The 13,149-nt window shown below is 37.8% G+C and overlaps 1 protein-coding gene across 2 annotated transcripts in view; it reads right to left on the reverse strand.

The window, feature by feature from the left end:
- Positions 1-5,736: 5,736 nt before the first annotated feature.
- The window catches only part of LOC134575646 (zinc finger protein 692-like), a 68,674-nt gene continuing 61,261 nt past the window's right edge, over positions 5,737-13,149 (reverse strand). For both annotated transcript variants that reach the window (XM_063434991.1, XM_063434990.1), the window contains exon 12: positions 5,737-6,225. In XM_063434991.1, coding sequence (XP_063291061.1) covers positions 5,802-6,225 — 424 coding nt within the window. In that variant the 3' untranslated portion in view covers positions 5,737-5,801. The remainder of the gene's footprint in view (positions 6,226-13,149) is intronic.

A 13,149-nucleotide genomic window follows, 5' to 3' on the forward strand; every position in this document is an offset into this window, starting at 1 on the left:
TGTTCAGAGCAGTAACCACGCCTCCAAGGCGTCCTGATTGGTCCTGCAGCCATTGACTGACAGGTTGTTCCGGGGGAGTGTCCTGATGACTACTTCCTGCCTAGATGCTGTAAAAGGCAGTCACTCCCTCGCGGCCGGCCTAGCATGACCGGATAGACCGCGGGGAAGGGAGCCATCAGACCGTCTGGATGGAGGAACAGCTAAGTCTCTACCTCTTTCGGAGGTAGAGACCACAGGTACCCTGACACTCAGAAATGCAATACCATACATTTAACATAATTTTTAAACATAACAAAACTAATCATAAGCCTGTCTAGCTTAGCAAGTTAAAACAATCTGCTGATGTTATACGGCCAGATATTTTCATGTTTTTTTTTTATTTCTTCTGAAAATGTGCTGTTTAATCTACCACACACTACTGTTACTCGTCTTTAACCTTAAAAAATGTGCCCAGTCTCTCATGCCATGCAACTGTAATTCTATGTGTCTGAAAACTATGGTAATCACTGTTGTGGCATTACTAGACTAAATGTTATCTATACACGAAAAAAAAAGAATTAAAAAAAAATAGGAAGAAAGGAGAAAAAAAAATTGTTAATATTATATTTGCATATGATGACACCTCATTATAATAAATAAAATAAATCAGAAAAAAATATACAAATCAAATTCAATATTCAAGCCTTTAGTTTCAAGGGTTTCTAACGTATAAACCCATTTCATTTCTTCTTTTCCTAAGTGCTGAATAACATTTCCTCCCCGCCAAGATTTTTTGACTGCTTGTATACTTAAAAATGTGAGGCCACTACGGGTCTTATTATGGTGTTTTTTGAAGTGGGCACAAAGTTTAGTGAAATAAATGCCATCATATATAAAGGACTCCACAGATGTAATAAAAATTATTAAGAATATCAAGTGGGAAGAAGGGTATTTTTTAGTTACTTCAGACGTAGCGGCTCTCTATACCTCTATCACTCATGAAAAAGGCTGTGGAACAATTCAGGGTGTTTTAGAAAAATCAGGTAATTTTAATACAAATCATATTGAATTTTTAGTAGAGAGTATTAGATGGATTTTAGAGAATAATTATTTTGTTTTTAACTCCAAGTTTTATTTACAATTGCAAGGTACTCCTATGGGGACCAGGTTCGCCCCTAGTTACGCTAATTTATTTATGTCCGGCTGGGAGACTGAAGCTATTTACAACAGCCAGAAATGGGGGTCGAACCTGGTCACCTACCATGGATATATTGACAAAAAAAATTTTATATGGAAAGGCTCACAAATAGACCTGGAAATTTGTTTAGATTTGGAAATTTATGTTGATGAGGGCATTTTAAAAACATTTTTTTTTTTAAAAAGGTAGGCGCAAATAGCTACGTTTTATATAATAGTGGGCACTATACCCCACGGTTGGACAATATCCCCAAAGGACAACTACAGAGGATAAGGAGGAATTGTACTGAAAAAGATATACCGTATATACTCGAGTATAAGCTGACCCGAATATAAGCCGAGGCCCCTAATTTTACCCCAAAAAACTGGGAAAACTTATTGACTCGAGTATAAGACTAGGGTGAGAAATGCAGCAGCTACTGGTAAATTTCTAAATAAAATTAGATCCTAAAAAAATTATATTAATTGAATATTTATTTACAGTGTGTGTATAATGAGTGCAGCGTGTGTGTATGAGTGCAGCGTGTGTGTATGAGTGCAGTGTGTGTGTATGAGTGCAGTGTGTGTGTATGAGTGCAGAGTGTGTGTATGAATGCAGTGTGTGTGTGTGTTGCAGAGCCTTGGTGGGGGGTGGGCAATGTTTTTTTCATTTTTTTTATTATTTTTATTTTTTTATTTAATTTAATTATTATTATTTTAGTATTATTATTTATTATTTAATTATTTTTTTTTTTAATTATTATTAATTATTATTTTTTTCGTCCCCCCTCCCTGCTTGATACATAGCAGGGAGGGGGGCTCCTTCCCTGGTGGTCCAGCATTGGCAGTTCAGTGGGGGGAGAGGGGGGCTGGCAGAGCTGTAACTTACCTGTCCTGCAGCTCCTGTCAGCTCTCTCCTCCTCCGCGCCATCCGTGCAGCTCCCTCTGTCAGCTCCCAGTGTAAGTCTCGCGAGAGCCACACTGGGAGCTAACCGAGGTGCTGAACGGATGGCGCGGAGGAGGAGAGAGCTGACAGGAGCTGCAGAACAGGTAAGTTACAGCTCTGCCAGCCCCCTTCTCCCCCAGTCTGTATTACGGCAATGCAAATTGCCATAATACAGACTATTGACTCGAGTATAAGCCGAGTTGGGGTTTTTTAGCACAAAAAATGTGCTAAAAAACTCGGCTTATACTCGAGTATATACGGTATTTGAAAAACAAGCAGAAGTAGTTATGAATAAATTTACTCAAAAACAATACCCTGCCCATATATGGAATAAAGCTTATAATGAAACAAAAGTTTGAACAAAATTATCTTGTTTTTTAAACAGAGTAATAATAATTATATGCAGGATAATCTTAACAAATTACCTTTAGTTTTGGATTTTAATAAGGATTCTAAGAAAGTAAAATCTATAATTAATAAACATTGGCACTTGTTAAAAAAAGATAGAGAACTGTCAAAGATAATTCCAGATAAGCCTTTTGTATCATTTAGGGGTGCACCAAGTTTAAAGCAAATGTTAACTTTTAACCACCCTAATAAATAAATAAATTATACGTTTTTAAGCGTAAATAAAAAAGGTTTTTATTCATGTGGCAAATGTGCAGGTTGTATGTGTAGCAATAATATAACTTTTAAAGGGATTAGTAAATTTAAGACTAAATACAAATCTGAGGAATTTACCATTACTTGTTTTACGAAAAATATTATTTATCTTTTAATATGTCCATGTGGGTTACAGTATGTGGGCAGGACCATCCGCCCATTACATAAAAGAATTTATGAACACGTTTATAACATTCGGAAAGGTCTGGACCATCATAGTGCATCTCCCCACTTCAAAAAACACCATAATAAGGACCCTAGTGGCCTCACATTTTTAGGTATACAAGCAGTCAAAAAATCTTGGCGGGGAGGAGATTTTATTCAGCACTTAGGAAAAGAAGAAATTAAATGGGTTTATACGTTAGAAACCCTTGAACCTAAAGGCTTCAATATTGAAATTTGATTTGTATAATTTTTTCTGATATTTTTATTTATTATAATGAGGTGTCATCATATGCAAATATAATATTAACAATTATTTTTTTCTCCTTTTTAATAGTAGCCTTTTAAATAATTTTAAATTATATTTTTAATTCATATTTTAAATTGATATTGAATTATATATGTTACTGTTCCTTTAAATACAATATGCATTAGTTTTAAACATTCTGTTAAATATGATATGCAATCTCTAAATATGATATGTATTTTTTGAATATGAAATGTATATTTTTTTGAATATGAAATTTAATTTTGGGTATTTGTCTATTTATTTATTATTCAAGAAGTATATTTGTCATTAATACTATTGAATGTGAAATGACTATTTAGTTAAACCTATTTAAATATATATTAACTCTCTAAGAATGAACATTTATATTTCTCTCTGTGCATTTGTTTCTATGTATTATGTTATGTTCATATAATGTCTTTTTTTTTTTTTTAAAAACGGCCATTTAGAAGATAAACCCAATTTTTATGGACTCGGACTTATTGTGGTAATGGCATAATTAACTATTTCCAATCCCATGGCAATAGCCTTAAAAGGTAGGATTAGCAGGCTCAGGACGTGATATGAGGAAGCTGCCCAGGTGAAACGCGTCATCACGTCCGCGTATAACGTCGTCCCACTACCACGTGATCGCACGAAGCTCCGAGAACCAGGAAGTGCCTCCCACAGTGCCGAAAATTGATACCACTGACTTTGCTTGCGGGTATTATTTTGTCCTCAATAAGCATTTGATGGGATATTGGCCTTCAATGTAAATATGGAAGCTGTGTTTTAAAGGAAGAAATAAAGTATATTCGTTTTATTGAGCTGCCGTCCTGCTGCATTTACTGCCATTGAATCCCATGTTGTGGATGACAAGCTGGAATAGTTAGAGCAGCCTTTTACTGCTCCTTCCTTGTGAGTTTTATTCCCATTATTGTTTCCTTTTATCCAGTTTATACTGTATTATGCTATGTTTCTTTTTTTGTTTTCTTGTTACATGTACTAATCTTCATCCCACTTGGAGTACAAAGAGAAATTGTATGTTGTAAGTAATTTTTTAACTGATTCTTTCACTAAGCACTTTATGTGCAAGTTTTTGCACATATTGTATATGACACAATTATTAGCGCTTATTTGCAAGTTTGAACATATTATATATTCCATAAAGGTTTGTTTTAGTACATTTATGTGACACTTTTGCACAGTCCACACCATTACTGACCCACTGCCAAACCGGTCATGCTGGTGGATGTTGCAGGCAGCAGAACGTTCTCCACAGCGTCTCCAGACTCTGTCACATGTGCTCAGTGTGAACCTGCTTTCATCTGTGAAGAGCACAGGGCGCCAGTGGCGAATTTGCCAATCTTGGTGTTCTCTGGCAAATGCCAAACGTCCTGCACAGTGTTGGGCTGTAAGCACAACCCCCACCTGTGGATGTCGGGCTCTCATACCACCCTCATGGAGTCTGTTTCTGACCGTTTGAGCAGACACATGCACATTTGTGGCCTGCTGGAGGTCATTTTGCAGGTCTCTGGCAGTGCTACTCCTGTTCCTCCTTGCACAAAGGCGGAGGTAGCGGTCCTGCTGCTGTGCTGTTGCCTTGCTACGGCCTCCTCCACATCTCCTGATGTACTGGCCTGTCTCCTGGTAGCAACTCCATGCTCTGGACACTACGCTAACAGACACAGCAAACCTTCTTGCCACAGCTCGCATTGATGTGCCATCCTGGATGAGCTGCACTACCTGAGCCACTTGTGTGGGTTGTAGACTCCGTCTCATCGCCAGCATTCAAAAGTGACCAAAACATCAGCCAGGAAGCATAGGAACTGAGAAGTGGTCTGTGGTCACCACCTGCAGAACCACTCCTTTATTGGGGGTGTCTTGCTAATTGCCTATAAGTTCCACCTGTTGTCTATCACATTTGCACAATAGCATGTGAAATTGATTGTCACTCAGTGTTGCTTCCTAAGTGGACAGTTTGATTTCACAGAAGTGTGATTGACTTGGAGTTACATTGTGTTGTTTAAGTGTTCCTTTTATTTTTTTTGAGCAGTGTATTATACTTATTATTAGTTTTTTGTCCTTGGCTTGTTTGACTATTCTTGCTCTCTGTAACAAAGACCTTGACTTGTTTCTCGATTCTGTGTACTTACATTATCCCTGACCTCCACTTGTTAACAATTATTCAGACAGACGTCTTTCTCAGTGCTACCCCAGCCATTCTATGAATGCATACTTACCTTGTTTTAACTTACATTTATGTGTTAGGGTCAGGTCAGCCCTGACACCTATATTGCTTGTATTTCTCATTACATAGATTATTACTTAATGCTGTATTTAGGAGATTTTTTTTTTTGTAGCTAAGCAAATTTAGATTTTTTTTTATTTGCATTAAAAATAGCCAAACAAATCCAACTGACTGGTGAGAGCATTGTAAATTTGCCCTAAATACAAAAAGTATGTAAAGTGAAATTGGGGGCGGGGGGAATACATAAACACTAGTATTTTTATGCTTGTTTTTCCTTTAATTTGGATTCTAACAAACATTCATCAATAATATATTAAAAGTAAGTGCATAATAAAGTATGAATGACAGCAGTCACTTTATAAAACAATTACAAGTGATATCTCATCTTTGTTGACTTCTGACACCTTCAATGTATTTTCTTGTATATTTTCTACTGGTTTAGGACACTCTGGGAAAATAGCGACCTTTACAATTTCCTGACTCGTGTCTGCAGTAGTCATTTCTATTTCTCTTGATGCTGGGTGTGTTTGGGAATCTTTACAACAGGGTGCAGGCTCTTGAGGAATTTCTCCGGTAGATTCACTCTGGACAGACTCAATGGGAGATGTTTCTTGTAGAACTGGATGCTTACGACTCCTGTGAGCTGCAAGGTTATCTCGCTTTTCAAATCGCTGGCCACAAATATCACATGGGAACTGGTAAAAAGCATCTGCGTCGTGTTTCTTCATGTGCCAATTCAAGGAGGCTTTCTGTCTACAGGTGAAGCCACAAAACTCACATCTATAGAAATGTAAAAAAAATATATGTGTTGATGGATACAGTGTAACTAAGAATAAAGAAAGGTAATGTTTACATTAACCCTTCAATGCCATGATGGAGTATAAATATTTTTATTTTCATGTATTTTACAGGATAAAATCATAAAGCCTTAATCACACTTATTTATAGTCTAGTTATGATTACCTGCCTATAGAGGAACACATTTCTCTGTCAGAAGCTACTATTCACTGATATAATGTCTGTAACGTTAATGAAAATTTGACCTCACTCCTGCTTTAATATAGTACAGGAAGTGTCACTGGGTGATACCATTATTACAGTCAGGGAGGAGTGAGTAGACTCTACCATATATCTGTCAGCATTACATTAGCAGTCCAGAGATCGATAAAGATTGCTATAGCAGTTTTAAATACCTTTATTTTGGAAATATACGATTTAACTGTATTTATTGTATGTGGACATTGTTCTCAAATGCAGTCATTATTTCAACATCCTTTTTAAACAGTTTTTATTAAAAAAAATGTTTTCAAATAACAATAATATTTAACCTTTTCCCGACCTCGGACGTATCAGGTACATCCGACAAAAAACAGTCCTAAAGCACCACGGACGTACCTGATTGCTTCCAGCCGCTCTAACGGTATTGCAGCGATGCCTCGATGTCGAGGCATCGTGCAATACCCCCTCTCACTGCCGGGCCGCCGGAGAACACCGGTTTGCTTCACGTGGCGCCCAACAGTCTAGTGCAGAGCATCGGAAGCCATCAGGCAGGCTTCAGGCTGGCTTCCGATGCTTTGCCTGTGCTGAGTGCCTCGAGGGGTCGAGGCAGTCAGTGAATAAATAAATAAATAAATATAATAAAATAAAAACTTAACCCTCTCCCTCCCTGCCTCTCCCATGTACTTACCCGATCTCCGTCGTTCCCCCGCCAGCGATCAGTCTTCTGCTCCACTGGGGGGACTGTCTGACAGCCCCCCCTCTGCAAATTAGGACCCCCAGGGGCCATGTGACCGCTCTAAAACAGCGGTCACATGGCCGCAATAGTTGTCCACAGTGCTGCCAGCAGGGGGACTGCCTGAACTGACAGGCAGTGCCCCTGCTGGTGAAAAAAGTAAAAAATATAAAAAATAAAGTTAATGAATTAAAAATATATATGATATATATATATATATATATATATATATATATACACACACACACACATATATTATATCTATATATCTCATATATAACTTCATACTAAATATTTTTTTCTTAATATGTACATACATATATGTAGAGGCATTAGCATACACTAAACAATATGATATAATAGGCATAACTGAAACATGGTGGGATGAGACACATGACTGGGCAGTTAACTTAAATGGGTACACATTATTTAGGAAGGATAGGAAAAACAAGAAGGGTGGTGGGGTATGTTTGTATGTAAACCATGATTTAAAGCCAAATCTTAAGCAAATTGAATGCGATGAGGAAAATGTGGAAGCTTTATGGGCAAATATCTGCTTGGGGGAAAAGAAGGGAAGCCAACTATTGGTTGGGATATGTTATAAACCACCTAATGTTAATATTGACGAGGAACAACAGCTGTTTGAGCAAATTGAGAAAGCTGCAAATCTTGGTAACACTTTAATTATTGGAGATTTTAATTACCCAGACATAAATTGGGACATAGGGACTAGTAGCTCAGCAAAGGGAATTAGGTTTTTAAACTTGTTAAATGACAACTTCATGTCACAACTTGTACAAGCACCAACTAGAATGGACGCTTGTCTGGACCTGGTTTTAACAAACAACGTTGATCTTTTGACCAACATTCAAGTAGGTGAGCACTTGGGAAATAGTGATCACAATATAGTGTCCTTTGAAATAAACTCAAAAAAACAAAAGCACATGGGGTATACTAAAACATATAATTTTAAAAAGGCCAATTTCAATAAGATAAGGGAAGCTTTACAATATATTGACTGGCATAAACTCTTTAGTGAAAAGAACACTGAGGATAAATGGATCATCTTCCAACAAATATTACAAAGGTACATTTCTCAGTATGTACCATTGGGAAATAAATATAAAAGAAACAAATTAAAACCAATGTGGCTTAGTAGAGAAGTAAAACAAGAGATTAAAATAAGAAAAGGGCATTTAAAGCATTTAAATCAGACAAATCAGATGCATCTTATAAAAGATATAAAAAAGCAAATAATGCGTGCAAAAAGGCAATTAAACTTGCTAAACTTCAAAATGAAAAAATGATAGCTAAAGAGAGCAAAACCAACCCCAAAGCATTTTTTAAGTACATAAATTCCAAAAAAACCCAAAAATGAAAGTATAGGTACACTTAAAACTGAAACGGGGGTGTTAGTTAATGAAGACCAAGAAAAGGCAGGAATTCTAAATAACTATTTCTCCTCCGTATATATTAAAGAAGAACCCATGGCAATAGATGTGCAAATGATTGCTACTAAAAACTTGCAGAATAATTGTAATTGGTTAACTCAAGACAATGTGCTGCAGCAACTAAAGAAAGTTAATATAAACAAAGCTCCAGGGCCTGACGGTATCCATCCACGTGTACTTAAGGAACTAAGTGTAGAAATAAGTGAACCTCTGTTTTTAATCTTTCAAGATTCTTTTCTTTCAGGAATTGTTCCGGAGGATTGGAGGAAGGCAGATGTGGTTCCTATATTCAAAAAGGGTTCAAAATCCTTGCCTGGAAATTATAGACCTGTGAGCTTAACTTCTGTGGCTGGGAAAATATTTGAAAGGTTATTAAGGGATAATATTCAAGAATTCCTTGAGAAGAATATGGTTATCAGCAAAAATCAGCATGGTTTTATGAAGCACAGGTCATGTCAAACTAACTTGATTGCGTTCTACGAAGAAGTAAGTAGAAGTATAGATCAGGGTGTTGCAGTGGATGTGATCTATTTGGATTTTGCCAAGGCATTTGATACAGTTCCACACAAAAGATTAGTGTTCAAACTCAAGGAAATCGGTCTCGATGAAAATGCTTGTTCTTGGGTAGAACATTGGCTTAAAAACAGAGTACAAAGAGTTGTCGTTAATGGTAAATTTTCAAGCTGGACAGAGGTGGCAAGTGGTGTCCCTCAGGGGTCTGTTCTGGGACCCCTTCTATTTAACATTTTTATAAATGATCTTGAAGACAGCATTGAAAGTCATGTTTCAGTGTTTGCAGATGACACAAAACTTTGTAAAATAATACAATGTGAGCAAGATATTACTTTGCTGCAGAAGGATTTAGATAGACTGGAGGACTGGGCACTCAATTGGCAGATGAAATTTAATGTTGAAAAATGCAAAGTTATGCACTTCGGCGTAAAGAATACACAAGCAACGTATACCCTTAATGGAAGTGAATTAGGGATAACAACACACGAAAAGGACTTGGGAATTGTTATAGACAACAAACTATGCAACAATGTGCAATGTCAATCAGCAGTGGCCAAGGCCAGTAAGGTATTGTCATGCATGAAAAAGGGCATTCATTCTCGGGACGAGAATATCATTTTCCCTCTCTATAAATCACTGGCAAGACCACATATTGAATATGCTGTGCAATTTTGGGCACCTGTTCTAAAGAAGGATATCATGGCACTAGAAAAAGTGCAGAGGCGGGCTACAAAATTAATAAAAGGAATGGAACATATCAGCTATGAAGAAAGGTTAACACATTTAAACCTATTTAGTTTAGAAAAACGTCGCCTAAGAGGGGATATGATAACATTATACAAATATATTCGGGGCCAATACAAACCATTGTGTGGAAATCTATTCACAAACCGGACTTTACATAGGACACGAGGCCATGCGTTTAGACTGGAAGAAAGAAGATTTCGTCTAAGGCAAAGGAAAGGTTTTTTTACTGTAAGAACAATCAGGATGTGGAATTCTCTGCCTGAAGAAGTGGTTTTATCAGAGTCCATACAGATGTTCAAACAGCTACTAGATGCATACTTGCAAAGACAGAATATTCAAGGATATAATCTTTCAATGTAGGGTAATAACTGCTTGATTCAAGGATAAATCTGACTGCCATTCTGGGGTCAAGAAGGAATTTTTTGTCCTAGCTTGTTGCAAAATTGTGCTTCAAACTGGGTTTTTTTTTTTTTTTTGGCCTTTTGGATCAACAGCAAAAAACAAATGTGAGGAAGGCTGAACTTGATGGACGCAAGTCTCTTTTCAGCTATCTAACTATGTAACTATGTAACTATGTACATATATTAACATAAAAATACACTTAAAGTAAAATTACACACGAATATATATAATATATATATATAACTATATATATATATTGTGTATATATATATATATATATTATAAAAAAGAAATAATTAAAATTACAAAATGTAAAAATAATTTAAAAAAAATATGTAATTTTATATTAATAGAATGAAATTGTATATATATCTATGTATCTATGTATATATAAAGCAATAAAAATAATACGAAATATACAAATGTCCATATACATTATTTCATAAATATACACGTTGATTTCAAATATATAAATATGTATATATGTTAAAATTCTAAGTGCATATTTATGTAATATTTTTATATAATTAAGTAATTTTATTGATTGCAATTTGGGGGACCAGCCTGACAACCCAAGCCAAAAGTCCATGGAATTTAATTTGCTAGCACTATATTTAACCCTGTAACTTTCCAAGACACCCTAAAATCTGTACATGTACTGTTTTACTCGGTAAACTTCACTGAACACAAATATTAGTGTTTCAAAACAATGAAACATATCATAGCGTTCTGTTCTGCGCAGATGTCTGGCCTTGGCTTCTGGTATCCAGTACTCTTTTTACAATTCTTGTTTAGTTTTTCTTTTTTTTCTTCTTCTGGTTTTCTATTCTATGTCTGGTTTTCTGGGTTCATTCCTTTATTCTGTTCCTGGAATTTCCAGTCTCCTGTATTCCTTTAAATGTTTGTTTTTTGTTGCCACACCCATTCCTTTGCCATTAATTATTTTTGTTTTAGTCTGTTCCTGCAAGCGGTGGTCTAATTTCCTCTGCTCCTTTCTTGGAGCAGGTAAGTACTATGTGTGTTTTATTGTTGTTTATTTAGTCATGCATATCCAGGCAGTTAGGACCCATCATAATTGGAGTACTTTGGCACAGTGGTGGGCTGCATACATCTTGAACATTTATGTATGTCTAAATCTCCAATGTGTATTACACATATTAGTACTTAGTTATGTCTCCTCTTGTTTTGCCTTGTATCTATTGTCTTGTTTTATTTTGTCTTGTATTTAAAGTTCATGTACAGTTCTGTCCTTCCCTGTCCATGTTTTCCCTCATGTATTGTGTACATGTTCTGCTTTCTGTCCTGCTCCGGTTCTGGGTTCTTCTAGTCTTGTCTTGTTATCTTGTTTGGTGCCTGTTCTAGTCTTGCCTTATTTTCTGTACTGGATACATATCTGCTTAATATCAGCTCCTGGGATCCGCAGAAGCTGAATCAGGGCCCTGGTATGTGGCCGCACAAACGCTAGTGCTCAACACCAGGAGGTGTGTGGTTACCCAGCACCAGGCCCTGATAGTCCATTTCCATGCTGTGACTCCTATCATCATCAGGCGTACAGGGGTCCTGGTCTTCGGACCGCCACCCATGACAGGTAAAAAAAATTGTACTTGTACTTATAGCCCTATAACTTTCCAAAAAAAGCTAATAACATGTTAACATTGAGTATTTTTAAATTCAGGACAACATTTTTAAACTATTTAGCATGGGTGTTTTTTGGTGGTTGTAGATGCGTAACAGATTTTGGGGGTCAAAGTTAGAAAAATCTTTTTTTTTTCCATCATTTTATAATTTTTTTATAGTAAATTATATGATATGATGAAAATAATGGTATCTTTAGAAAGACCATTTAATGGCGAGAAAACCGGTATATAATATGTGTGGGTACAGTAAATGAGTGAAAATTACAGCTAAACACAAACACAGCAAAAATGTAAAAACAGCCCTGGTCCCAAACGGTAAGAAAATTGAAAAGCGGTCTGGTCACTAAGGGGTTAAAGGGACTCTCCAGTGCCAGGAAAACAAACCCGTTTTCCTGGCACTGCAGCATGCCCTACTGCTCCCCATCCCATGTCGCTGAAGGGGTTAAACCCCTTCAGCTGGGGGCGGGGCCTGAGCGCAGAGCTGAGCAGACGCATGCAGGAACAGCTCCCGCTCTGCATGGTGCTCAAAGCGACTAAGCTGCACAATACAGCCCAGAAACGTTATAAAACGGGCCACCAGCAGACGGGCAAAGCTTTACCGATTACCGAGATTCGCATTGAAGGCCTAGCATGGCAAGCAACCTGAATGCCGGGGGAGGCGGCCGATCCCCCGACACAGGGACAGTTACGCATGACAGCTCTCCTGTTCCCCTGCTACCCCCCCCTATGGACCGGTGGGGGATATCCCGGTCCCCGCTGGAGACTCATACTCACCCGCCACGGGGAAAGACACCGTCTGACGGCAAGTTACAAGAGGCACCCAAGATGGCTGCCATGCACCATCCCGAGCAACACACAAAGGATCTAAGGCTCCAGCAATGGAGATCGCACTTTTAGACCCGGTTCGATCGGATGTGCGAAGCATTTGCCCCACTCCAGGCAGAAGACCCAAGCGGGTGAGCACCCACTCTGCCACACTTACAACCGGAATGCTCCCTGCAAGATGCAGAACTCCGGGAGCCAGGTACACACGGGACGAAGACCTGCAGTATCTAAACCCGCTAAGCGGCACCGCACAAAGCAGTAAACAACTGGGAAGAGATGGAGAAGGGCCGGACACAGAGAGCATGGGAGCCGACCCTACCGACCCACCTCTGACCCTCCAATACCAAGCGGAGACCAACCGGAGAGACCCGAGCGACCACTCTCGTGAATGGGCCAC

The sequence above is a fragment of the Pelobates fuscus genome, chromosome 10, assembly GCF_036172605.1.
Source record: "Pelobates fuscus isolate aPelFus1 chromosome 10, aPelFus1.pri, whole genome shotgun sequence".
Taxonomy (NCBI): Eukaryota; Metazoa; Chordata; class Amphibia; order Anura; family Pelobatidae; genus Pelobates; species Pelobates fuscus.